This window comes from Drosophila erecta, unplaced genomic scaffold (genome assembly GCF_003286155.1).
Source record: "Drosophila erecta strain 14021-0224.00,06,07 unplaced genomic scaffold, DereRS2 tig00000000-arrow-pilon, whole genome shotgun sequence".
Classification (NCBI taxonomy): Eukaryota; Metazoa; Arthropoda; class Insecta; order Diptera; family Drosophilidae; genus Drosophila; species Drosophila erecta.
In genome coordinates, this window is record NW_020825194.1 from 4049694 (window position 1) to 4077172 (window position 27479).

The window sequence follows — 27479 nt, forward strand, 5'->3', positions numbered from 1 at the left end:
TTTCATTAAGCTCCCCGGCTGAAATTGCAATTTAAATGCATTACCCAAACATTTGTAAGGCTTTTCAAAAAAGGCGAACAGTTAATAAGTGCCCATTTATAGAGAACTACTTTTTCACTAAATAATATTTGTACTATAGTTTGGTTGTTGGCTTAAAGAATGAAGTTAGAGCTAAGCTGCATTTCTAGTTGATTCCTAAAAACGCCAGACAACTAACTCGTGAGTTAGAAACTTGGTTAGCTCCTACACTGTTTGATCAACTCATTCCGAACACGTTCTTCATTTCCCGTGGATGTCTCCGCTAAATATTCCGGGAGGTCTCACGCTTCGCTTCCGTCCACCACATGCTCCAGTGCATCCCAAACTGTCACTGCGTATTTGCATTTACAAATACAAAAGCTTGCAACCTCTGCACTGTGGCCCGCCTGTATCCTTTATCCTTCGGCTCGATAAACTTGTCCCCCAGAAATGTTTGTCACACGTTTAAATGTCAAGTACGCGAAAGCTAAAGACAATTTCTAAGCAAATCGCACCAAACGCAATGCAAACCACATAAAAATGTCAAAGTTTTGCGAAGCGCCCCGCGAATCTCGAGTCTCGAATCGCGCCTTTTGTGAGAAATGCAAATTTTATCTTTCGCTGGAACTAACTTTTACAATTTCATTATGTTTCGTTTGCATCACGGCGTTGCATGCAAATGCGCCACGCCTTTCTGTGCGTGTAACCAAGCCGAAACTACATATCCGTAATGATGCAGGTTGAAGTTTCCGTCAAGATAGCAGTTCCAACTTGTGATTTACCGAAAATGCCCCGTGTTATCTTTGCAGTGGAAAAATTGAGGGAAACTTTCTATATTCGTATGCATTATAATATTCGAGCCACTTAGTTAAATAACTCATAATTGTAAGTCTTTCGCTTGGAAGTAGTTAAGTAGTGACCCTGATTCCTGAGAACCGAAGAAGTTTTTATAGTGGCTGTATTACTTATTAGTTTTGCATGTGTGTCAAAGAAAATGACAGAGGATTGCCCCTAAAATTTCCTTGAAATTTTTCTGCGGGTCAGGTGCTCGAGTGCTGGGAACCCTTTATTTGATTTGACTGGAACCTTCGGCCTTAAATGGGCTCGAAACTTTCAGGCAGTCCAAGGCTGCTTTGGCTGTGCGCGTGTGTTTTAAGGACTGGGCCAGAATATAATATAATTAACATTAACAGTTGTTGCGATTTGTTGGAGCGGCAATGCACATTTACCTAATGGCAAACTTTGTCTCAGTGCCGTGCCCGTTTTCTACGGAGATTACTGGCATGCCGGGATTAAAAATTCCCTTTCAAGTGTTGTGGCAAGGACATCCTAATGAGCCCCAGGACCTTATCGCCCCCCTACCCCCACCACCTCCATCAACACACTCCCCCCTCGCACTCTGGGTAGCAAATTAACATATGCTTTTTGCGTGGCGCTGGCAGAAAGAAGATTTCTTATTCTATTAGCCGACAGCACTGGCAATAATTTAATTGGACCATGCGCACTGCGTGTATCCACCAGATACGAAATGAAAAAGGGGCCAAAAGGGAGAGTCTACGGCAATTTTTCTTCGTTTCACCTAGCGCCTAATGAGAACGTAGTGCCAGGACAGTCGGTCCTGGCAAAAGGACACTAAAAACGCATAAGCTACGAAACTTTTTGAGTTGCGACTTGGTGCCGGAACATTGTTGCTCTATGGACGGTGTTAATTAAAAGGCAAAACTCATGACACAAACGGAATTTGAGGTCCTCGAGGTGCTGCTGCAAATGAATTGTATATAATGTATGTAGATGAACGAATTCTGGGCGAGTTCAGATAGCATTTGTCGCGTTATGTGCTTGAATAATAATTTCCATTAAGATTGCCCTCGAAAACTTGCGGTGTCTTTTACTTAAGCTGATTGCGATAGCAGCCTTTCCATTTCACTGTAAAATAATGGTTTTCTCTCCGGCTAAATGGAATGAGTAGTGGATTGCAAAGTTGTTCCGTAAAAAAAACAGCACCCTTTCTTTGAAACCACTGAAAAAGGCTTGATAAATTTAATATAGTCCATAAGTCGACCCCTTTTATTTGCTGTGTATGCTCCCAAAGAAATGCGACGACTTGAAGTTAATTTGTGTAGCTGCTGGAAACCTCTTAAGCTCTTCCGAGCACTATCTCCATTGTAAATTCCGTCTTTCACACCTGTTACACGCAATTATCTCAACCACGGGCCAAGAAGAAACTCCGGGCGGACTGCACTCTGGGCCAGGTCCTCGGTTCGTGTCCCTCCAACGGAGTTCCCATTCCCATCCGTTTCGTGGGGTGGAAAATGAGTTTCGGATTAGAGGACAGCCCCGTATTACCTAGTCATTCCCACTCCTCGCTCGCCAGTCGTCAGGCAGTCAAAGCGCAGTGTAAGTAGCCTGGGCTAAGTGCCACCAGCAGCACCACTATCGCCACCCGGGGCTGGCACCACCAACACCAGGAGTACACTCGGCGAAATGGGTGGATCACCCATGACAGTAAATGGTAGGTTTTAAAGTTTCCTCGTGTTTTATCTTTTACTGTTTGTATGCACTTCTTAGTTGGATTTGCTTGGGTCGCAAGAACCCAACTGAGGCACCAACAAGGCCGCATTTTCTCTGCGTGTAGCATTACCCGTTGAGTGGAGCACGCACTGATTGCCAGTGAAATGCATGTGAAATTAACCTCGTGCTCTGCTCGGTTTAATTTGCACTCGATGGCTGCCAGTGGGCGGCAGCGGAAAAGCGAAAAAAGTTGGGGCATTGGGGTTGCATGCCAATGGAGGCGACACGCCGGCGTCCCAAATGTAATTTTCCCTTTGCTCATTTGCTGCCTGACTGGCTGATGGCTGGCGACGAAGACATGGCCCTGGCCGGGCCAACTGCACCACTCAGGGCACCACTCACTCAGCCCGTCACCCACTCATTCACCCATTCACCCATCCACCCATCCATCCATTCACTCACCCACTCAGTTAGCCACGCGTCAAGTTGCGTAGTTGCGACGGAAAGTGTTGAGCAAGTTGTCAAATGGTCTGTGATGGCTGATGGAGCAGTGGAGCAGTGGAGGATCTGGCTGACTAATAATTGCGGAAGGGTGGAGCACTCTATTGCAGAAGGTCGCACTGAACACCAGAGGTAGGTACTACTCAACTACTTAATACAGAAATTACAGAGATGAATATCTTGAAAAAGGTTCGTTTTACTTGTATTGTGTCTAAATATTCGTTGCAAAGAGAGAAAAATTGGCAACTCATTGAATTCATTATAAGTCGATAAGGATTTGAAGCGGATTTAAGAGCACTCAATTACCATTGCCAACGCATCTGCAAACATTGATAAGCCGCTTAACTGGCCATACTTTTCTCACAATTTATGGCTCCGTTGCGTGTGCACACATAAAAGTGCGGTTCGCTTATAATGAATGCTTAATAAGCATTTGTCGAATACATAAGCAATGTCCATTAAAATTGATTTCATTTGCTATGCAATTTACAATTCATCTTCGCTATAAAACGCAGCCAGGCAGCGAATTTCGCGGCACTTATCCGCACCATCCAAACACAAACCATTCAAAACTCAACCCATTCGAAAGCAACCCATTCAAAACTCAACCCACAAGTGCGGATGCCGCATAAACTATTCATTTCAGTTCGATAACAAAGCCAGTGCCAAAGCTCCAAGCAGCCCATATGTGTTCATTCCATTGCGTTATTTGCCGCATTAACGAAATCAACATTTAAATTGCAAATTGTGTGCATTTTGATTGAAAAATGCCGCGTTGACGACCCGCCTCGGATCACAGATAAGCCCAAAGAGGTGGAGAAAGGCCGATTCGGTTCGGTTCGGTTCGGTTTGGTTTGGTTTTGTTTCACTGTACTCGCTGGCAGCTGCTGTCTTCACACATCCACAACCACCCGCATGCAATTTGCTGCTCTTTTGTGCAATAAAACAACGCACAACAACGAGAGTTTCATGCGCATTAATGTGCGACATTTGAGAAATGGGCCCTGGACCCTCAAACTCTTCCTTTCATCTGAATGGTGCATACATGTATTATTTTGTTTCATTGCAGGATACTTGTTAAGTACTTTGATGTATTCCCCTTGCTGGAAGATAAGTAGCAGGTACAGGTAGCAGATAACCCTTTCGATTCTACAAAGCAATTAGTTCAATACTTGTTGATGTACTTACAACTTGCTTTTAATTGTTTAACATCGAGTCTACCTATCAATACATATTTTTGTAAACATTTTAAATAGTTGGGGATTACTGTGAAGAGCATTTAAAGTAATTGAGCTTCTACCTGGATCTTTTTCTTAATCTGGCTAATATGCGAGGTATATTTTAGTCGTGTCGCAATCTGCCAACTTGCATACCGGGAAAGTGCAATAAAAAGGCAAAAGCGAATCCGAATGGATTGAACGGAATCGAACAGGACATATACTTACATCCAGTCACGCACAATGGTTAATGGAGACGAGGGAGGGGGAAGTCCCAAGCAAGGGGAAAACGAGAAAATTATTCATTAACACATGCGTAAAATGCGAAAGGAGCATTGCCATAAATAAATAATTGATAAATTGCAGATGAATTTTCATATTTAATGATGTTTAAGTGAGTCGGGGCTGCAAATGCCAGTTTTGTTCGCATCTGGGCGTGCAATAATATTATGTTAAAATATACGATTACAATTCGGAGTTCGGTTGCCTTTCCTTTACGTTTTTACGACTCCAGTTGCCTGCGATGTCGCACAAGTGTGCGTATGAAAATTGATTGTTGCTTTATTTATGGCCTCGCACTCGCCGAGTAGACATAAAAAATTAAGATAAACATAAAATGCAATCATGCAGCTCGGCCGGATAAAAATCTAGCTGCCTTTTCTACACCCCAAATAAGTCTGATTTGGTTTACGTGCGTCGAGAGACTTTGCACGTCCTGTTCAGGGTTGTCAAAAATCTAAAAAACTACAAAATATTGACTTTAAACGTGTAAAAATGTGGCTTATAGCTGCTCAAGAAGCATCCTCTGAAAACTATGTTTACTTTTGAATGAAAGAATCATATACATTTGGCAAAAAGGAAGCATTGGCAACTTGACAACTCTGAATCCGCCCTGAAATGGCGACATTGAGGTCGCCTCATGCCTCCTAAAAGGCATAAAACTTTGCCTCTAACGAGCATCGTTTTTACGATCCTACTGTTTGACATCGAACCGAAAAAAATGTGTACTGATATTATGGAGTTGGAGGGAACTCCCTGTGGAATCCTTGCAGTCTGACAAATGTTCAACAAAATGAACCCTTAATGATTTGTAATGCGTGCTGGTTTTAAAGCGCCTAAAGAGCAACACATATAGGGGTTTACTTGATGGGGGCTTCACTAAATTTAAGCCCGATAATTGATCATTGTAACCTCATTAAAGCCGTCAAACGTGATTACATAAATGTCGATAATAATTTATGGATATCAATGAATTCAGCGAACGGAAATACATTGAGAGCAAGTTGGTGGAATATTTAATGTTGTTAATAAGAAAATAAGGCTAATACCTATGCCAACATTTAAGTTCGCTTAAACTATTTAAAGACTATTTTTTTTTTTGCCACATATTTGTAATTCCCAACAAAGTGGTCATGAGGCACTGCCGAAGTGTAGACGGTTTATTAGGTTTTGAATTTAGTCACACACAAAGGAGCTGCATTGTTCCACTCAACTGAGATAATCTTCATCCAACTGCAGGCACTTCAGCCTCGAATGCCCAAGCCGGCCCTGCAAAATATGTAATTAAACTTAATGAGTGTAAAATGCTCATGTCCTGGCCCAGACTCGTACTCGTTCTCATGCTCAGTTTCAGGATTTCAGGAGCTGGCTGCGATTTGGGCAACAGCATCGAATCAAATGCTGTCAGGCAAATCAAGTCATTCATTTGTCAATTAGTTGACAATGGATCAACTTGAGCTTAACTGCTTCTGCAGCCCAAAACCAAAAAGCAGATCCGACAAATGCTCGAGCGTAATTGCATTTAAGATTTGCTGAAGTCCAGTCAAGAATTAACTTGGCCTTAGGTCTGCTCCGAGTGGAGTCACATTTTGTAATTTGGTATCGCTGATGAAATGCATTTCATTAATATTTATTTGCCTCAGGCATGTCAGACAAGACAGCTTGGCTTCGGATTTGTTCACTGCCAGAGGGCAGTTATTGTGGAAAAATGCCAAATTTATATTCCGCAAAATCTAAAGTCTCAGGCCAAATCCTGGGAAATATGCTGTTAATTTACGGCTGTGATGGAATAATTTCTTAAATGCAAGCACTTGAACAAGCAGCGCATTTCAATGGAACCTCATTGAAATGAATTTTTATGTTTATTGTGCTGGGGCGAATTAATAATTTTAATTTCCGTTTTTAAATTTATTTTCCCTCATAAATTCTTTTAATTTTCAAGTAGTATTCAACATAATTTGTGGCGGCCTTAAGCCACAATATATTATTTTAATGGTGCGTCAGTATCAGGAGGCGCTCTAGTGTTCTTTTGCTTATATTTCACAACCGAATTAAAATTTATACCTGCAGTCTTCGAAATTATCAATATAACTGATTAAATAATAGCTGACATAATGATTAACCCGGTAATAACTCGACAAATGGTGCACATACTGCCAAGTGTGACAGTCGATAGGATAACACTGCCCGATATTATTGACGATGCAATCAAAGCACCATCGGAAGGCATTAATTCCGATGCAAAATCGTCTGAGACTGAGGTGGAAGATAATGCCGAGAAATCGGACACTGAATCGGAATCCAAACTCGAAAAGGAGGAGGAACCTGAGGAGCCCAAAGAAGAAGACGTAAAGTACGCGTGGAACGCACCCTGCATGATGGTTATTTTCGAGGATGGCGATCTCGATTGTGCCCTGTATCATCTGGTCGAATCCCTACAGGATCCCTTCGCCTTGGATGCGGTGGGCGTGATTTTGGTGCAAGAAGCCCTAGTCGAAGAAATCGAAAAGCGAGTGCAAATCCTGATGAAACCCTTGGATGCCAGGGTGGCCAATCATCCGTGCTACAAACGCACTCTGTTGAGGATTGGCGAACTTAAGCCGAAAACTGTAATCGGTCCTCCAGATCGTGTGCTACCCGATGCCACGCCCATGCTGGTGCGGGACATACCCCACAAATATATTGGCGATGGACCCACGGGCATTATAACCATGCACATTTTTCGCACTCCCTTTGAAGCCACTCAGATATATAGAAAAGAATACCCCCTGCCAATCGCATCGGTTAGTATATGGAATGAGCGGGTTTCTAGTGTCTACGATGTGATTGCCAATATGAATTCACTCGATACCTTTAAGGTCAACTGTTTTACGGTCGATATGGAGCCCATTAAACGGGCATTCGAGCAGAGGAAATATAGTGCTTGTATGCATCGGGGCTATCACTATGAAACGCTGCCAATAAATGGCGAGAGAAAGATAATCATATACCCAGTTGGTACTATATTTGGTAATTGAAGTGAAGGCCAGACAAATAAAATAATATACATAGGCACCTAGCATTATTTCAATCTCATCCCAAAATGGATGGCATCCTTAACACTCCTCTATGGTGTTGTGCTAGTATCTAATGCATGCAATCTAATTCAATGGGCCGGGGCTTTCAACAACTATTTACACACAGAAAGCCTGTTGAGAACATTCAACTCGCACTTTTCGTTCGCTAATCTAAATTAATGCCTCTCACTGCGAATCGGAATAGGCTGTGCAGCGATGTTTTATCATTCAATTAAAAAAAGGGAGGAAAGCAGCAGAAAACGCGTGCATGGGAAATGCGCGAAATAGACCAGAGGATTTTCGCACATTTACCCCTACGTAAAAATAGTGGGCGGAGGAGTGGAAGTAATTTGCACCCCCGGACGGAATAATGAAGTGTTTAGTTGATTATCTAAACGCATGGCGCCGTATCCGGATCCGGGAGCACTAGGCCTAAAAGTGCTGGAATTGCTTGGGTTTTCGGGTAGCGGTTGAGTCAATAATGCGCCAAATAAACAGCTAACAAGTTGGTAATAAAAGAACTCGAAAATGGCCCGAGGTCCGACCGATTTCGCAGAATGCCAGGCTCCATCCATCGACCATTTATTCACACACACGCAACTGCATGTGGCGGCAGGTAACACCGGGCTGAAAAGTTTCAAGCAAAAGCACAGCCGTTGGCCATGGTGAATGGAGCCATACAGACAGGCGATGAGTACCGCGGGGGCGTGGCACGCATTGTCTGCAGGTAAGCCTTTTTGCGGTGGGGCCCACTTTTTGGCGCTGAGCAACAACGCCACGCATTTGCATTGATAACCGAAAATGTTTGGACTTGAAACGAGTTTAGTTTGGCCTGCTTTCGTGTACAACTACTATATTTCACCGACAAATCAAACAGACAATGGGCTTCAAGCCCCGTAGATTGTTGGAGAACAGTTGCGGCCAAAATGGTATAAATGGGAGCACACGAATTGTTTGCGTATAATTTTGAGCATTCCCAAACATTATGTATACGCCATGTTATCGAGGGTCACGAAAAACGTATTTTTCGTTGCATACTTTCAGGCAGATGAAATATTCCGTTTACCCCAGGCCATTTTGAGATTATTCACATTGCATACTTTTCGGCTTATTTTTACATTAAGTATACGCCCTGTTAACTAAAGCAATTAAATCTTGATACTTTGTTGCGTAGTTTTGTGCAGTTTTAAACATTATGTATTCGCCACGTTGTCATGCCTAATATTTAAGTTACAATCGGCCTCGGGAAAATCCAATTTAAGCTTTCCGTTCTGATTATTAATATTTCCAAGGCGATCCGTTTCAGGAGCAGCTACTAGTTACATCACCGCAATTGTTTTTTCAGGTAAAAGGAGGCGTATGCGTAAAGCCTTTGCTGCTCGGCTCGCCACGATGTTTACTGGATGTCTTAATTAAATTTGATTAGCTGTGTGCGCAAATTAGTTAGTTTTGCATGGGAATAGATGAGCGTGATGAGTTTGCCGACTAATTGGCTAATTGATTGATTGTTAGAGTGGTTGCAGTGCCTCTCCTCGAAACATACCGCCCAGAATGTTTGCCTAATTGCGCTTGAAATGCATTCGCTCGCTACGAAGTTGGTATTCTTTGTGTGCAGCCACTAATGAAAATCGAATAATGGCTCAGGAGCCAACGGTGCCGCCCGGCAGTCAATCAAAAATGCATTTGCCCAGTCCATGGATTGCCGCTGCTGCTGTTGCTATTTGCTTTTAAATATTTTCAGTAACGCAGATTCCTTAGCCCGGCCAGCGCCTGCATAATACATATCGGAATAACCTTGGTCCGAAATTCGCCAAAAGAATAACTGCGCATTGTTTGCAAAGAAACAACTTTGCTTTCTGCCTTGGCTGACTGGCATGGTTAGGAGTTGTTGCAGTCGTTATTGTTGTTGTTGTTGTTGTTGGCTGTCAGAGTTTCCCGGGGGATGGAGATGCAGTTTACCAGGCGGTGGGCGAAAGTGCTAAAGTTTCCACAGCGCGCATGAAATTTCCACTTTAGTCGTGTTGTGTAGTAAATTTTTGTTTTCGCTTTTTGTTTTTTTTCCTTTCTTTTCACTCCCCCCAATTCTCGAGATTTCCCCCTCGTGCTACTCGTGCTTATTTCAAGTAGTTGAAATTATTTTATAGTATAAAACTTTAGTTTTTTAACTTTGCCCGGTGCTCACTCCGTGTTGCGTTGTGCTGCTGTTGTTGTGTTGCCTTCGCTGGGCGAAAGCCCTTCGTCCATTTGGCGTCCGCACGCGCTTCTTGTTTTAGCATATTTATATTTTAATAAGCGTTCTGGCAGCTGCGCTCCAGCGCCTCCCATTTCCCTTTTCCCATTTCCCCGAGCCTCCGATGTCCTGCGTAATTTTACTGCAATTTCTGACAGTTTTAGAAATCTTCGCGAGCAGAACTTATGAACCCAAATGCGCCTGTCAGTGGCAAATGGCAAACTCAGCCAGGATGCTGGGATGCTGGGATGCCGTGCTGGCTGGCAGGCGGGCAGGCGGGCAACGTGGCGTATGATTGTTATTAATTTCATATTATGTGTAAGCACCACTGCGATATCCTTTGTTGCCTTCCGCCCGTTTGCAATAAGCAATAAGCGTCAGACGGAATGATATTTAATGTCAGGAGGCCGTAAGAGGAGAGGATGAGACGAGGCATCGAGAGGATGACTTCGAGGTGCAGTTCAAGTGGCTCCTTGGAGCACGAAAGTGTTGAGATTGCCAGAAGTGTTTGAGCATCCCATTTGCATAAAGTGCGGTTAATCTCGTGGATGTCGAAGGGTAAGTGAAAAATTAACAGTGCACAGTGTTTCAGCGGAACTGTAGAAAGAAGGTTAAGCATTAAACATAAAATCAAAAATATTGTAAACTACACCTAAATGTTAGTTGTGTAGATTGAGTTGAAAACTTTAAATACTTATATGCCGTTTAATCAAATGCGTTCGATTGTTTTGATTGACTCTAGCTCGCAGTGGAACCACCTCTTGATTAAATTAAAATTCAATTAAGGCTTTTGTTTAGCTGGGCGTAGTGAGTGTTTAATAGGAAAATCCATCACAAGCATGATTCAATGGGGCCTTGTTGTTGGCTCCCGCCGCAATTGTTAACCATTTTCACTTCAATACAATGTGACATGGCCCTCTTGATTGAGTATGTATGCGTGTGTGTGTCGATTGTTTATGATGTGTGTGTGTGTGGGGATGTGTATGTGCGCGATGGCATTGTGTTTGTAACAAAATATAATCATAAACGTAATTTAATCGCGCCAAACCGCGTCTGTCACGTACTTGCCAGCCACAGATACAGATACAAATACACAAAGGCACATTATTGACGCGACACACACACACCCATACACACGCAGACACAAACATCGAGATACACACGTTTTGGCAGCGCTGACAACAGAAACTGTTATAATAATTCAATTCAATACAGCCAGCCATTCCGTAATAATGTCGATTCAATGTTGTAAATACGTTGCGAATCGTTTGCGACTTGCCAAATCTAATGATCACCTGTTTGGCACCCGCATACTTCCCATTTACTTCTCTGCGTGTTTGCTGGGGAATTGATTTTGCTATCCAGGCACGTCATGTTCCATGGGTATCCGTAAGCTCACAAAACTATTTTCTATTGAATTAAATTGTTATCATTACAAATGGCAGGCTAAATGAGATTTGTATTTTGGCTATTACAATGTTTGGAGCCCAGGTAAAACGACTGTTCAAATAATGAGATAATGCTGGGAAATCCTTAAGGTTAGTTTCGATTAAAAGATTACCTCGACCGATGCTGCAGTAACAATCAAAATATGCTAAACTTTAACTAATGCTATACTTCGAGCTGATTCCTTCCTTGCTCTCCACCATCAATGACGCCAATCATGTCCAAATTAAAGTTTTCATTATTCGCATTCAAGCGCCGTCGACGGGCTTCATTTACTACATTCGCGCAACTTCAGCGCATCTTGGAGCTGCTGTCTTATGGCCTCATCCGCCTTTTATGGGGATTCCTTCACCGGCAGCCGGTGAATCAGTCACGTGTGTGCAAAATCAAAACGATTTGCGGAGCCTGTCACCCTTCCGCGTCTTTTGTTTGCCATTTGGGAGCGGAGTGAGCGTGAATGCGCGTAAATTACGGCTGACAGGAGACGGCTTCCTCTGATGCGGATGCCGTTGGCTGATTGATGCGCTTGCCCAGGTCACTCGGAAAAATGGGATAATTTCGTAAGTCAATCGAGTGTCACTTATTCATCTTGCTAGATCTACTTGGGGCGCATGAAAAACGCTATAAACATAAACCTGACATTTTAGGGCAGCCGCAGTTATGTTTCATTCAATGGGCACAGCATTTTTCCCTGTGCATGCAGCGCTGCAACTTTTGCCACTTAGCCGTAAGCCGCGGATCCAAGGCTCCAGAAATCGGAGCCATTCCATTGCACGCATGACAGCTGCCATGTGCTGGCATTTTAGTATCCTACCATCCAGCCATACAGCCATCCCAGCATCCTGGCATCCACGCATCCTAGCAGTTAACCACAGCAGCCCAGGGAGCGCTTTGTCCTTGTCACCTTTTTAGTTTTCGGTGTGTTGACAGCCGAGCACTCAGTTGACAACGCTGCGCAGCCAGCCCTTCTCGTAATAGCTGCACACTGAGCGAAATAGTGGAGCTTCATCTTGGCTTTACAGAGCCTACAGAGTACGAATGTAGCTAATGTCACGTAACTAGCTACGGGATCATATTTCTACTACATCTCTGTACATTCCTACTAGATTTCCCACTTAATTACAGTGCGCATTTATTTGCCATTATGACATTACTTACTGCTATGTAATCCTGCGGATCCCCTTTTTTTCTGTGCAACATCTTCGCAGCTTCGGGGAGCGGCAAGTGCATTTATCTCGATCCGGAATGCCTTTTGAATAACTTGCCATATTAGCGTGTTTCCGTTTCCTTTCAGCTCAGCAGGCAGCAGTCAGCAACTCGCAGCTTAGTTGTGTCTGGGCGTCCTTGTGTGCGTATTTGTCAAAAGGATTTGGCAGTGATTTAGCTGCTGGCCCAAATTTCATACCAAATTCCGTGTCTCTCGCTCCTCCACCGTCTGTTGCTTGCAGTCAAATCGCCTGACTGACTGACAGCGTCCCTGAAGCGTCCTGTCTCCTCTGTTCCTCTGTCTTACCCGACTCCTGGCCAGAATGGCAGGATTAGGTCGCGCCCAGCCCTTTTAGCCGCTGCAAATTAGCTGCCTAATTGTTTGCCAAAGCCGCAACTTTGGCCATTTCTTCTTCTCGACCAGGAGCATTGCGAGAATAGGCGGGTATGTGCTTGCCATTTGCCGAATGACAGCTGAATAATGTGAGCCCCATAATCAATTAACGCGCCTGCGGAGCTTACACACGTACGTCTCCGGAGTGTGCGAGTGTGAGTACAGTGGGGGTAGGATAAATAGCAATGGATGCCAGCGAAATCATATTGGCTTGGAAATATGCCACAATTCCTATTTGGTTTTTCTTTCATACTTGATTTTCTGGAAGCTGCATCCTTCTCAAGTAGTGTGTATCCGTGTATCTATTTGTGCGACCACAACTGTATGTGTGTGCGAGTATCTGTGTGTGTGAGTCCTTGTGCAAGCTTACAAATTGAGTCAATAATTTTGTTGGGCCCCCGAATGGGCGGGAAGTTATCCTCGTGCTCCATTCCTGATGGCACTTTGTGCATAATAAATAAACGCCATGAAATACGCGACTTAACACGCAATGCGCAGCAAAGTCGCATGTCTCCATCTCGCGACATTGTGTGTGTGCGGTGTGTGTGTGGTGTGAGTGTGCCTGTGTGGGGTAAGCACCATATGACACCACCTTGACTCATTAATTACGCACTGGCATTTTTATTTTCATTGCATACTTTTATGCAATTTATTATTACAGCATTGCGGGGCAGCGCTGAAAAAAGACGCACACGCTGAAATACAAATTGCCTTTTTTTACACACACCCATATATTTAAGTATATATGCATACACCAGTGACTTATTTACCGAGGGAGGTGCTCACGGATGCTCTGGCCAACTCACACATACACTCAAGCGGAGTTGTGGCGAAAAGGACAAGCCGCAAATGAAATGAGCGCTGGATTTTTGAGCTGCTTTCCATCTTCACTTGGCCAGGACTTTCCTGATTGCCCATGTCCTTTGGGCCGTCCCATAAATAAACAAGATCTGTTTCGGAACTGTAAGCATTTATCCTTTAAAGAGGATATTGAACAATGCAGCTAAATTTGATTCGGGCAATTAAATGCAAATGAGTATCTATCAATTATTATGTTTACTATTTGCAGTTACATACCATTTTCATTTCACGGTTCATTGGTATTTTTTAGAAATGTCTAAAGTGAAGTTGAATTATAATTCCCATGCATACAACTGTATATGTGCTTCTTTTATTTAAATCTACTGTAAAATCAGTATACTCGCAATCGAATAAAGAATCTTTCCGATTCCCCTTCTAGAGGGTAATTGCAGTGCAGTAAACTCTGTTCGCCCCGAAAGATGTTCCATAATCAGAGGGCAGCTAAACTTAATTTTCCCCAAAAGGAGAAGGCTTTAATCTCAGTGCCAGATCGCAGCGCATTGCCATTTCGCTTATGCTGGCTGGCGACCCCTCGGAAAACCGAATAAATATTCACTTTTTACTTCACTTGTTGTTGTGGTTGCATTATTACTGTCGTAGTTGTAGTTGCTTTTGTCATTTCCAGCGGTGATGGTGATGGTGATGCTGCTTCTGTGGTCGTGCTGGTCGAAAATTCCCCAAAGAATCTGACGCACTTATCGCAAATTACTTTGGCAGTTGCAGCGCAGCGTTGCTTTTGTGTATAAATTTAACAATTTCCCCATACACGTGCAGGCATGTGTACATTGCAGCGCAGGGGATTGTAAATTACCATACACATACTGAGACTAAATGTGTCCAAGGAACGTGCAGTGGCCATGGCCGGGAAGGGACAGAGCGGGATTTGTAAAACTTTTGGCCAACATGGCGTATGCATAATATTTCTCCCAGCCGCATGTCGGCCGACAAACTTCATTAACAACAGAAAGCCAGAAAAGCAGCAAGCCCACCAACTTGCCGCAATAACAATGCAAATGTAACAGCTCGAGATGTTGCACGTTGCAGCTGCATCGGCAAGTTCTGCTGCTCCGTTGCTGGTGATGTTGCCGTTGCAATTGCATTTCCCCAATTAGCCGCACAACTCATTAAGCTTTCGCAGCGACTTACCGCCTCTTTTTAAAGCACACTTTCTGGCACTCGTCAATTAGCATTTGTTTCGGGGCGTTTAATGGCCATCCAGATGTTGCTGCTTCTGCTGCTTTTGCTGCTTTTGCTGCTGCAATAAATTATTGTTGCCACTGCCAGCTTCATAAGATGTTAACGCGCACTTAATGCCACTTAAAAATACGCATAAATCGCAGAAAGAGTTTCGGCCAAATGGGGAGAAAGGCAGAGAATGCGATGTGGGGCCGGTTGGCCACTTGTCCACTTACATGGCTACTTACAACGCTGCTCAAGCATATGCATGCAGATGACCATGTTGCAGCCACCAGCCATCATTCCACCCACCACCACCCAACATGCCACATCAGTAGCAGCTGCATAAAAACAAGGTCGAACGGGGGACAGCAGAAAATGTGCACAAAAATGAGGCAACAAAAATAAATAAAAATGAAAGGCGAGCAACAACACAGCAACAGCAACTGCAGCACGCAATTAAGTGCATTTAATTAATTATTGTTGATAAAATAATATTTTTGCAATTTATTGTACAAGCGCCAGTTGGGCGTTCCTGTGTTGGTTGGGTGGTTCGATGGGTGGGTGGTGACGTCCAGCGCCCGTTATTTATGCATATGTGAGCGCAAATAAATAACGCCAACGATGGCGGCTGGAAAAAAACACGGAAAAGGGCTGCTCAGGCAAAATTAGACGGGGAAATACTCAGTACCTAAGTGGGAATACTAACAACCGATTTTGATTAAACATGGCTAGGATAGAGAATTGCTCTACATTGAATTATTATTATAAAATTATTTTACTTAAATACTTTAAAGGCAATATACCTTCAGTCCCCAGCATTACAGGGTACCCATTACGTTTGCTGCACTCTCCTGCGTTGACGTTATCAGAACTCTGGCAGTTACTGGCCGCAGACGCAGCGATATCGCTCCTGTGGCAGGAGCATTGCCTATCGCACCGGCCAACATCGAAATCGAAACTATGGCAGATCAATTCGAATAACAATAATTTCTTCCGGTCGAACGGCAGCGCCAGAACAATCAGACAGCGGTAGAGATGCAGATATATACGGCTGCGAAAGTATCTGCATCTGCAACGGCAATCGCGACTGCAACTGCGACTGCATTGTTGCTGTTTGCTGCATTTTAAACAGGATGCGCATAAGTATACGAGGATTGACAGGATGTGCGGGCCATGCACACGCATTTTGTTTGCCGCTGACGCTGCCACGCCCATCCCTGGCCCCGCCTCACTTTAAATCGGGGGGCGGCATACACATGTTCGATGGGTGGCTGAAGCTCCACCCAGTAGCACTAATTTGTATTGTCCTCGCTGTTAATGAATTTCATATATTGTATTTATGCGAATGCACTTAATGCGAAAATTATTTGCGTTGACATTGCTGTGGATCGCAGGGGATTTTCAATCGGCTGACGATTTTCAGAGACGCGCTTTAAATAAGCTGGCGATAAAGTGATATTAGATGTTATGATATTTAAGCAAATTTTAATGTCAAACCAGATAATTAAAGTTGGATTATTGTAATAGCGATTTATTTAAATTCCCTTTTATTTCTGGCTATGGAATTCATGCAATGGAATTCATGGAAATTCATGTAAATTGACGTTGAAACTCGCACATCAATGGCTTTTGTTCCACTGCTCACGCTCCTCGCGCTCCTTTTGCACCTCGCTGAGATAGGGCTCCAGGTACTTGATGTCCTCCTCGTACTTGGTCCACTGCTCCTTGGGCAGGATCGTCTTGGTCATGGAAAGGTGCAGTGCCCGCATAATGCGGTAGTTGCGCTCATCGTACAGCTTGCGGGGCAGACGACGCACTGCCTCTGCCACATCCTCATTCTCGTACAGACAGTCGTCGCGATACAGGCCGTATTGGTTGAATCCGGACAGGTTGTAGGCCCATTTGCCCAGCTTGGAGAAAACCGCTGGGCCCACCTTAGCCACATATTTCGACATGCTTTATAATGAAGAAAAATTTGGATATGACAACTAGTAAGTCCTCAATCTGACAGGTAACTCAGGGATATCCTGGTGAACTGAAGTGTATGAATTGAGGGACTACGTATGGTCAAATGAGAAGGCATGATTAAAATCTCAGCAGGCCTGCCAAAACAAAAATCTTCAGGGAAAATACATAGCACATTTTCCCAGGAAAAAATAGTTTAAATGCTGTATCAATGCACTTATTTAATTTACGAAACTTGCAAAGTCGATTTGGACTGGCATATAATTGGGTGCGGATGTGGACTTCCATAACATGGAGTTGTCACAAAATGTTTTTGGCGGACGTCAAGTAGATTTTTCCAGCTGCTTTCCAGATCAGCAAGGGCCACAAGGGCCGAAGCCGCAAGAGCCAGGTCCACAGGGTCCACACGGTCCGCATGGACCACAGCCTGGTCCAAAGGGTCCACAGGGTCCACAGGGTCCGCAAGGACCGCATCCTGGTCCCCAAGGTCCGCAGGGTCCGCAAGGTCCGCATCCGGGTCCACAGGGTCCACATGGTCCGCACCTGCCCTCAGCCACTGGGTATTGGTTTGTGGAAAAGCAGGGCAGCGGGCAGCAGGCTCCTCCAGGAGCACATGGTCCGATGGGGCAGGGTGGGCAGGCTGCACTGGGCTTGTAGTTGATGGGTCCATTCGGATAGCAGCAGTACTCCCTTGGCGGCGGAATGTCGATGGTCTGCGGCTTCGGCTGGCACAGGATTGACTGGCACACCTCGCGTGGTTCGCAGACGCGCTTGGGATAGCACACCACATAGGGATCGGGGATCATCGAGGGGTAGTATATTACTCTGGGTTCTCGCACCATCTGCGACACCCAAATCAGTTTGGGCACCTTGATCACCCGCGTGGCATCCACGACTTTCGGTATCGTGATCTGCCTGCATCGGTTCACCACCATGGGCTCCGGCACTATCTTCTCCGTGAAGACCACGCGTTTTTTGCAGATCATGCGAGGTGGTTGCTGCACGGTGATGCATTTGGGAAAGGGTGGCGGGATACGTGGAGCACATTGTGGCAAGGCCTCCAGTTGGGCGGCATTGTAGCACTTGGGCGAGCATTCGAAGGGACCGCAGCAGGGATCGCAGGGACTGCAGGGACCGCACGGAGAGCACATGGTGAACTTTGACTAGAACTAACCAAAAAGGGTCAAAAAATTTTGTTTTTTTTTCTTATAAAATTTGTTCAGGGAAATTTAGAAGTGTATCGAAGCGAAACCGGTTTCGAAATGGGAGCTAAACCTAACCAACGGCCACAAGTACACTGACAAGCAAAGGCAAAGCCTACTATTTAGCATATATAAAGCCAATAGGTAGAACCTTAAGTAATCGTTGCAATTGCTGTCAAAAGAATTTGAAAAACTTTATATTCGCATAAATCCAATTTTTATTTACAGCCAATGAGTCGTCCATGCGGTAACAAAGTATAGAGAACTATAGACTTTTGGTAGTGATTGGTAGCAGGACGGCGAAAACATTATGGTAATCTGTATCGGTGATAGACAAGTTGGACCACTGGGCACTGTTTTCCGACAACATTCCAGGCAGCACAACGATGATATTAACAGGGGCCGCAGGGACCACAGGGCACCTGAGGACCGCAAGGACCAACTGGACCGCAGTGGGTGTTCCAGGGAGTTGGGGCGCACGGGTAGCACGGGCCGCACTCGGGTGACTCGTACGGACACGGGGGAGAACAGGGTCCGCAGGGTCCGCAAGGACCACAAGGACTGTTGCCGAGCGGTCCGCATGGCCCGCAGGGAGCACAGGGTCCACATGGAGCCGGGACAAACGGACCCGACGGCATTGTGAGGCCGCAGGGCCCGCAATTGGGCACAGCGCACGGTCCACCCGGACCGCATCTCGGCCCACAGGGTCCGCACGGGCCGGGTCCGCAGGGACCACATCGCGGTCCGCAGGGTCCGCAGGGTCCGCATCCTGGACCGCATGGCCCACAGGGTCCGCACCTGCCCTCGGCAACGGGATACTGGTTTGTGGAAAAGCAGGGCAGCGGGCAGCAGGCTCCTCCAGGAGCACATGGTCCGATGGGGCAGGGTGGGCAGGCTGCACTGGGCTTGTAGTTGATGGGTCCATTCGGATAGCAGCAGTACTCCCTTGGCGGCGGAATGTCGATGGTCTGCGGCTTCGGCTGGCACAGGATCGACTGGCACACCTCGCGTGGTTCGCAGACGCGCTTGGGATAGCACACCACATAGGGATCGGGGATCATCGAGGGGTAGTATATTACTCTGGGCTCTCGCACCATCTGCGACACCCAAATCAGTTTGGGCACCTTGATTACCCGCGTGGCGTCAACAACCTTTGGTATGGTGATCTGCCTGCATCGGTTCACTACCATAGGCTCCGGCACTATCTTCTCCGTGAAGACCACGCGTTTTTTGCAGATCATGCGAGGTGGTTGCTGCACGGTGATGCATTTGGGAAAGGGTGGCGGGATACGTGGAGCACATTGTGGCAAGGCCTCCAGTTGGGCGGCATTGTAGCACTTGGGCGAGCATTCGAAGGGACCACAGCAGGGATCGCAGGGACTGCAGGGACCGCACGGAGAACACATGTTTTCGACTCAAGTTTTCCAAAATAAATTTATAGAAAAATAGTATACTTTTTTTTTTTTTACGAATTTTTACTGTTCAATTTGGAAGTTATTCGGAGCGAAAGTAGAAACTGAATGAGATCCAACAGCACGACGACAGCATTGCGAAAGAATCCTAGCCCACTTTGATCGATATTTCGAAAACCGAGCTCTTTGATCATACTGTAGTGTAGTGTTTTTCTTGTGCAGATAAAGTGAAAATCCCTTTGAGCTTTGAATTGAAATATATGCGTACCATAGTGAAATCTGCTGGATTCGAATGCTTAACCGTTCGCAATGAAAAATCGCAGGACGGTTGTCGAATGGAATGCATTTTGCAAACCGGATTCCATCTCCACATGACGTATGCGCGACGCATCTGCATATATTTCAACAATATGGCATCTGCCGTTGAGTGGGTTTAAGCCTTTAATATGCTAGCGCCTTTATGTAGGCGGGCAGCTTTTTTCGGCGGGCCGAAAGCCAACTTGGAAAAAACCTACAACGAATTACAGAAAAACGTCGGAAAACACTCTGGCAGCGGCCGGCCTATTGAATATACATATATGGGTTTGTTTTTGCCCAGTGCCTGGACGTGTCAGCGCCGAAAAAGCGTTTGGTCGGTATGGTGGTTGGTAGTTGGTAGTTGGATGGGATATTCTGAAAGCTTTAGTGGGTGGGCGGTGCAATCGGCGCTTTGTGCATGCCACAGCCATGACGACACTGAACAATTGCGCATCCAGAAAAAACTACAACAAAGACCGTGGTCACAGCGGAGCATTGATGTTGACAAAGGCTTTTGCATGCGATTCAGGTGAATTCTAAAATATTTGCTCCATTTGAAAGCAAAAAAAATGCGGGGCCAAACGATACAATATGTGCTCCGAATAAGAAACGTTCTGCTAGCCAAACAATCAATAATAGACTTTTAATATTTTCTTAATAAGAGAAAACTTGCTTTAATTCTGTTTAAGTCATATTTTTTGAATTCATTTTAAAACCCATATCTAATAAATCGGCAATATTTAGATTGTTCAGCATTAATTGCTGTCTAATTGGTCCGGTTATATACATCAAGAAATTAAATCAAATTGCTTCCAAGAAGTTCGGATACAATAAATGTCTAAATTTAACCAATTTTAAGAGCAACATTGATTCAATCGATTTGGACTCGGGCGTTTCCTTGGAATCCGGCAACTTCTTTGGCCTGTAATAACAAGCCCTTGGCTTATGGCCGTAATTATGCAAGAAAAACATCAACTTCTTGGACTCGAGTGGCCCTGGAGCGCTTATCGAGCGACATGCTGATGGTCCTCGACCAAGATTCTAGCCGCAGACAAAGCGCCTGCTAATCCCACAATTTCCAGAGCCCAAAGAGCCGGCCTAATCACAGACCCGCCACTTGGCATCACAGTGCCACCGAAATTGTCAGCTAATAATGCAAACAATAACAGGCAACAGTCCGAAGAAATGGCGCACATTTCGCATAATTATGGACGGCTGCTTCCCCCTCCCCACGGATCCCTGTCGAGTTGGCCCGGCTAAGGCGGCGCAATTAGCGGACTTAGTTCAAGACTAGGCCGAAACAATGTTGGGCTGGGAAATGGGAAAATAAGCACAGATTGCCCATAAATTGGCGCCCACAATGCCTGCTGGAGCCGAGATAGAGCCGCAGGTTTCAGTTGTCGAAGATTTTAGGCAAGCCTGCACTGTGAACAAATGCTTAAAACGGCCATAGCTAAAATATGGTCATAGCATAAAGTGTTTTCTTTTTAAGTAACATTATGGGCCACATTTTCTTTCAACGTGTGTAGAAAAAATTGTAAATTGTGTGTAAAAAATTAAAAATGTCCTAGGGCTGAAGTTCTAAACTCCACACTACTGCACTTATCTTAATCGGACTGATGTTGCACAAATTCGAAAAAATTGAAATAATGTGCTCAGGCTGAAGTTCTTAACTCCATAACTCAACTTATCTTATTCGGATTTTGAAGTGGCATACCTCAAAATGTTTCTGGCGGAATTCTCTAAAAATCTGCATCAAAATTTAGAAATTTATTTTTTTTTTAATTTTTGTCATTTTTCTGATGTTATGATGTTGTAGAAATTCAAGAAAACTAAGAAATGTCCCCAGGCTGAAGTTCTAAACTCCATAACTCAACTAATCTTAATCGGATTTTGAAGTGGCATACCTCTAAATGTTTCTGGCGGAATTCTCTAAAAATCTGCATCAAAATTTATAAATTTATTTTTTTTTAAATTTTTTGTCATTTTTCTGATGTTATGATGTTGTAGAAATTCAAGAAAACTAAGAAATGTCCCCAGGCTGAAGTTCTAAACTCCATAACTCAACTAATCTTAATCGGATTTTGAAGTGGCATACCTCTAAATGTTTCTGCCGCAATTCTCTAAAAATCTGCATAAAAATTTAAAAAATGATTTTTTAAAATTTTTTTGTCATTTTTCTGATGCTTTGATGTTGTAGAAATTCAAGAAAACTAAGAAATGTCCCCAGGCTGAAGTTCTAAACTCCATAACTGAACTAATCTTAATCGGATTTTGAAGTGGCATACCTCTAAATGTTTCTGGCGGAATTCTCTAAAAATCTGCATCAAAATTTAGAAATATATTTTTTTTAAATTTTTGTAATATTTCTGATGTTATGATGTTATGATGTTGTAGCAATTCAAGAAAACTAAGAAATGTCCCCAGGCTGAAGTTCTAAACTCCATAACTCAACTTTTATTAATCGGGTTTTGAAGTGGCATATCTCTAAATGTTTCTGGCGCAATTCTCTAAAAATCTGCATCCAAATTTAGAAATTTATTTTTTTTGAAATTTTTGTCATTTTTCTGATGTTATGATGTTGTACAAATTCAAGAAAACTAAGAAATGTCCCCAGGCTGAAGTTCTAAACTCCATAACTCAACTAATCTTCATCGGATTTTGAAGTGGCATACCTCTAAATGTTTCTGGCGGAATTCTCTAAAAATCTGCATCAAAATTTAGAAATTTATTTTTTTTTAAATTTTTGTAATTTTTCTGATGTTGTAGAAATTCGAGAAAACTAAGAAATGTCCCCAGGCTGAAGTTCTAAACTCCATAACTCAACTAATCTTAATCGGATTTTGAAGTGGCATACCTCTAAATGTTTCTGGCGGAATTCTCTAAGAATCTGCATCAAAATTTAGAAATTTATTTTTTTTTTAATTTTTGTCATTTTTCTGATGTTATGATGTTGTAGAAATTCAAGAAAACTAAGAAATGTCCCCAGGCTGAAGTTCTAAACTCCATAACTCAACTAATCTTAATCGGATTTTGAAGTGGCATACCTCTAAATGTTTCTGGCGGAATTCTCTAAAAATCTGCATCAAAATTTATAAATTTATTTTTTTTTAAATTTTTTGTCATTTTTCTGATATGATGTTGTACAAGTTCAAGAAAACTAAGAAATGTTCCCAGGCTAAAGTTCTAAACTCCATAACTCAACTAATCTTAATCGGATTTTGAAGTGGCATACCTCTAAATGTTTCTGCCGCAATTCTCTAAAAATCTGCATAAAAATTTAAAAAATGATTTTTTAAATTTTTTTGTCATTTTTCTGATGCTTTGATGTTGTAGAAATTCAAGAAAACTAAGAAATGTCCCCAGGCTGAAGTTCTAAACTCCATAACTGAACTAATCTTAATCGGATTTTGAAGTGGCATACCTCTAAATGTTTCTGGCGGAATTCTCTAAAAATCTGCATCAAAATTTAGAAATTTATTTTTTTTTGAAATTTTTGTCATTTTTCTGATGTTATGATGTTGTAGAAATTCGAGAAAACTAAGAAATGTCCCCAGGCTAAAGTTCTAAACTCCATAACTCAACTAATCTTAATCGGATTTTGAAGTGGCATACCTCTAAATGTTTCTGGCGGAATTCTCTAAAAATCTGCATAAAAATTTAGAAATATATTTTTTTTTAAATTTTTGTAATTTTTCTGATGTTATGATGTTGTAGAAATTCGAGAAAACTAAGAAATGTCCCCAGGCTGAAGTTCTAAACTCCATAACTCAACTAATCTTAATCGGATTTTGAAGTGGCATACCTCTAAATGTTTCTGGCGCAATTCTCTAAAAATCTGCATCAAAATTTAAAAAATTATTTTTTTTTAATTTTTTGTCATATTTCTGATGTTATGATGTTGTACAAATTCAAGAAAACTAAGAAATGTCCCCAGGCTGAAGTTCTCAACTCCATAACTCAACTAATCTTAATCGGATTTTGAAGTGGCATATCTCTAAATGTTTCTGGCGCAATTCTCTAAAAATCTGCATCAAAATTTAGAAATTTATTTTTTTATTAAATTTTTGTCATTTTTCTGATGTAGAAATTCGAGAAAACTAAGAAATGTCCCCAGGCTGAAGTTCTAAACTCCATAACTCAACTAATCTTAATCGGATTTTGAAGTGGCATATCTCTAAATGTTTCTGGCGCAATTCTCTAAAAATCTGCATTAAAATTTAAAAAATTATTTTTTTTTAATTTTTTGTCATATTTCTGATGTTATGATGTTGTAGAAATTCAAGAAAACTAAGGAATGTCCCCAGGCTGAAGTTCTAAACTCCATAACTCAACTAATCTTAATCGGATTTTGAAGTGGCATACCTCTAAATGTTTCTGCCGCAATTCTCTAAAAATCTGCATAAAAATTTAAAAAATGATTTTTTAAAATTTTTTTGTCATTTTTCTGATGCTTTGATGTTGTAGAAATTCAAGAAAACTAAGAAATGTCCCCAGGCTGAAGTTCTAAACTCCATAACTGAACTAATCTTAATCGGATTTTGAAGTGGCATACCTCTAAATGTTTCTGGCGGAATTCTCTAAAAATCTGCATCAAAATTTAGAAATATATTTTTTTTAAATTTTTGTAATATTTCTGATGTTATGATGTTATGATGTTGTAGCAATTCAAGAAAACTAAGAAATGTCCCCAGGCTGAAGTTCTAAACTCCATAACTCAACTTTTATTAATCGGGTTTTGAAGTGGCATATCTCTAAATGTTTCTGGCGCAATTCTCTAAAAATCTGCATCCAAATTTAGAAATTTATTTTTTTTGAAATTTTTGTCATTTTTCTGATGTTATGATGTTGTACAAATTCAAGAAAACTAAGAAATGTCCCCAGGCTGAAGTTCTAAACTCCATAACTCAACTAATCTTCATCGGATTTTGAAGTGGCATACCTCTAAATGTTTCTGGCGGAATTCTCTAAAAATCTGCATCAAAATTTAGAAATTTATTTTTTTTTAAATTTTTGTAATTTTTCTGATGTTGTAGAAATTCGAGAAAACTAAGAAATGTCCCCAGGCTGAAGTTCTAAACTCCATAACTCAACTAATCTTAATCGGATTTTGAAGTGGCATACCTCTAAATGTTTCTGGCGGAATTCTCTAAGAATCTGCATCAAAATTTAGAAATTTATTTTTTTTTAAATTTTTGTCATTTTTCTGATGTTATGATGTTGTACAAATTCAAGAAAACTAAGAAATGTCCCCAGGCTGAAGTTCTAAACTCCATAACTCAACTAATCTTAATCGGATTTTGAAGTGGCATACCTCTAAATGTTTCTGGCGGAATTCTCTAAAAATCTGCATCAAAATTTAGAAATATATTTTTTTTTAAATTTTTGTAATTTTTCTGATGTTATGATGTTGTAGAAATTCGAGAAAACTAAGAAATGTCCCCAGGCTGAAGTTCTAAACTCCATAACTCAACTAATCTTAATCGGATTTTGAAGTGGCATACCTCTAAATGTTTCTGGCGCAATTCTCTAAAAATCTGCATCAAAATTTAAAAATTTATTTTTTTATTAAATTTTTGTCATTTTTCTGATGTTGTAGAAATTCGAGAAAACTAAGAAATGTCCCCAGGCTGAAGTTCTAAACTCCATAACTCAACTAATCTTAATCGGATTTTGAAGTGGCATACCTCTAAATGTTTCTGGCGCAATTCTCTAAAAATCTGAATTCAAATTAAGAAATATATTTAAAATTTTTTTTTTTTTTTAGGTTTTCCCACATTTAGTATTTCTTGTTTGCTCCCATTCTTTAAGACCTTTTGACGTTGATAAGTATTCTGATTCATTGACATACAAACTGTGAGTGTGTGGGTATTGCGGCGGCATTTACTTAAATTTATATATTTATTTATGGGCTGCGCACAGAATACATATATACTCATATATTATATGGACAGATAGATCGCTGTTCAATTGGAGTCGGGACTTAACCTACTGTAGCGCATACGTGAATAATTCTTGTGGTATTTTAAATATTAGTCTTTCAATATCCTAACATAATACTACATATTACTAAAGTTTTGAATTAAAATATAAATGCAACGATACGACACTTTTAATTACATTACATAATACTACATATTACTAAAGTTTTGAATTAAAATATAAATGCAACGATACGACACTTTTAATAAGTTTCAAATACTTGCCATAATTCGAAATGGGTTAAACATATTTTTCGGCTGCCGCTTTTTTACGCATTTGCTTCGATGCATTTCCGTTTGATTTCAATAATTTCAACTTCCGGCACAAACCGGAAATGACAAATAAAATGCCATGCCATTCAAACACACTGAAAAAAGGTGTGGCCCATTTTGGTGTTATACAATTAATAATATTTGAAATAATGGCACTTTGATATAATGATTCATTTTATACCATCGAAATTATTGTGAAATGTATGGCTTTTAAATGTGTAGTAGTAATTTATGTATTGGGTAATTTAAAAAATATTCTCATAATACTGAACAGTGTATTAAAATGCATAGCTGTGGGTTAAATATTTTTCCACGGTTATTTTTACTTTGATGTTTGCTTAATTTTCATCGTCTCAGTGCCCACTGCCTGAAAAATCGCATAAATTACGTAATTTTCGAGAAGGCTTGTCTCTGCCCAAATCCGTGCATATAAGTTGTCGAGTTTTTTATTTTTTTTGGCGAGGCAGTAAATTTGCCGGCACATGCATATGGGGAATGACCATGAATTACATAAAAAGCCGCAAATACCGAAGTCAAAATGCGTGGCCTCAACGATTCTGTGTATTGTAAAGCATGCCGATGTGCATGCGAAGGGGGAAAGGCATTTGCAGCCCCGTTCCCTTGCAACATGCAAACGATTCAGTCAGTGGCAAAAAAGAAAATAAAAATAAAATTCAAATATATATTGCAATCCTTTAGGCACGCGGAACATAATGAAACGAAAATGCTACTGTGGCAGCAGCAGCAGCAGCTGCAAGGACAATCAGGACCAAGGACCGAGCTCCCAAATCCATGGACTGGCCGAAGCCGTCCGCTTGCCATTTGCCGAATAAGTAAAAATAAATAAAATTGTGAAAATATTTCTTTGCCCAACATTTTTACAGCCGCCTTGCCCCAATCCCCCCATCAATTCCTTCGATGACCCCGCTTGCCAACCAGTTCGCAGCCATTTTTGCACAAAAAATGTTTTTATTTATTCCATTGGGGCGGCCTCATACTTTTGCAGCGGCATCGACTGAAAAGTTTCGCTATCGTTCAAAATAAAGCCCTAAAATTTTATAAAAAATGGATATTATATTTAAAAATTATTGCTGAAAATCGATTGTAACTAAAACTATTTCTTTGAATATGACTTTTCAGAACACTTTTATCTCGAAGCAGCATGACCATACCCTGGAAATTCTTGCAAGTGGGCCTGCTCTGTGGCCGCCGGTTGATTTATATTGATGAATGTCCGTTTGTTCGTTAGTTCCGTCTTCGCAGTCTGCCAAAGAGATTTACTTGCAGGGGGCTGGAGGGCGTGGCAGTTATTTTACTCTTTGCCTTTTATGTTGCTGCACTCGCACGCATACATATGCATACACACACTGTACACTGTACACTGCACTGGGTGCACTTGCTTATGCTCAGTGCCAGAAATTATTGCATACTTTACGGAAATTAACCGCATT

General features: G+C 42.0%; 4 protein-coding genes across 4 annotated transcripts; 1 reads left to right on the plus strand and 3 right to left on the minus strand.

Moving 5' to 3' along the window:
• The first annotated feature begins 6587 nt into the window (after window positions 1-6587).
• Window positions 6588-7576, plus strand: LOC6554272. Its single transcript, XM_001981432.3, has one exon. The coding sequence runs from the start codon at window positions 6641-6643 to the stop codon at window positions 7541-7543; it is 903 nt and encodes a 300-aa protein (XP_001981468.2). The 5' UTR covers window positions 6588-6640; the 3' UTR covers window positions 7544-7576.
• An 8826-nt stretch (window positions 7577-16402) lies between these two features.
• LOC26526702 (cytochrome b-c1 complex subunit 7) lies at window positions 16403-16914 on the minus strand. The gene has a single exon (XM_015153916.2). The coding sequence runs from the start codon at window positions 16851-16853 to the stop codon at window positions 16518-16520; it is 336 nt and encodes a 111-aa protein (XP_015009402.1). The 5' UTR covers window positions 16854-16914; the 3' UTR covers window positions 16403-16517.
• Window positions 16915-17067: 153 nt separating this feature from the next.
• Window positions 17068-18136, minus strand: LOC6554273 (DBF4-type zinc finger-containing protein 2 homolog). Its single transcript, XM_001981433.3, has one exon. It carries the CDS (start codon window positions 18012-18014, stop codon window positions 17217-17219), a length of 798 nt encoding a protein of 265 aa, XP_001981469.1. The 5' UTR covers window positions 18015-18136; the 3' UTR covers window positions 17068-17216.
• A 135-nt stretch (window positions 18137-18271) lies between these two features.
• Window positions 18272-19622, minus strand: LOC6554274 (DBF4-type zinc finger-containing protein 2 homolog). Its single transcript, XM_001981434.3, has one exon. The coding sequence runs from the start codon at window positions 19469-19471 to the stop codon at window positions 18458-18460; it is 1014 nt and encodes a 337-aa protein (XP_001981470.1). The 5' UTR covers window positions 19472-19622; the 3' UTR covers window positions 18272-18457.
• Window positions 19623-27479: the final 7857 nt, after the last annotated feature.

Bases quoted from the DNA above. Each gene is read 5' to 3' on its own strand.
- LOC26526702 (XM_015153916.2), bottom strand. From the start codon at position 16,853: ATGTCGAAATATGTGGCTAAGGTGGGCCCAGCGGTTTTCTCCAAGCTG.
- LOC6554272 (XM_001981432.3), top strand. From the start codon at position 6,641: ATGATTAACCCGGTAATAACTCGACAAATGGTGCACATACTGCCAAGT.
- LOC6554274 (XM_001981434.3), bottom strand. From the start codon at position 19,471: ATGTGTTCTCCGTGCGGTCCCTGCAGTCCCTGCGATCCCTGCTGTGGT.
- LOC6554273 (XM_001981433.3), bottom strand. From the start codon at position 18,014: ATGTGCTCTCCGTGCGGTCCCTGCAGTCCCTGCGATCCCTGCTGCGGT.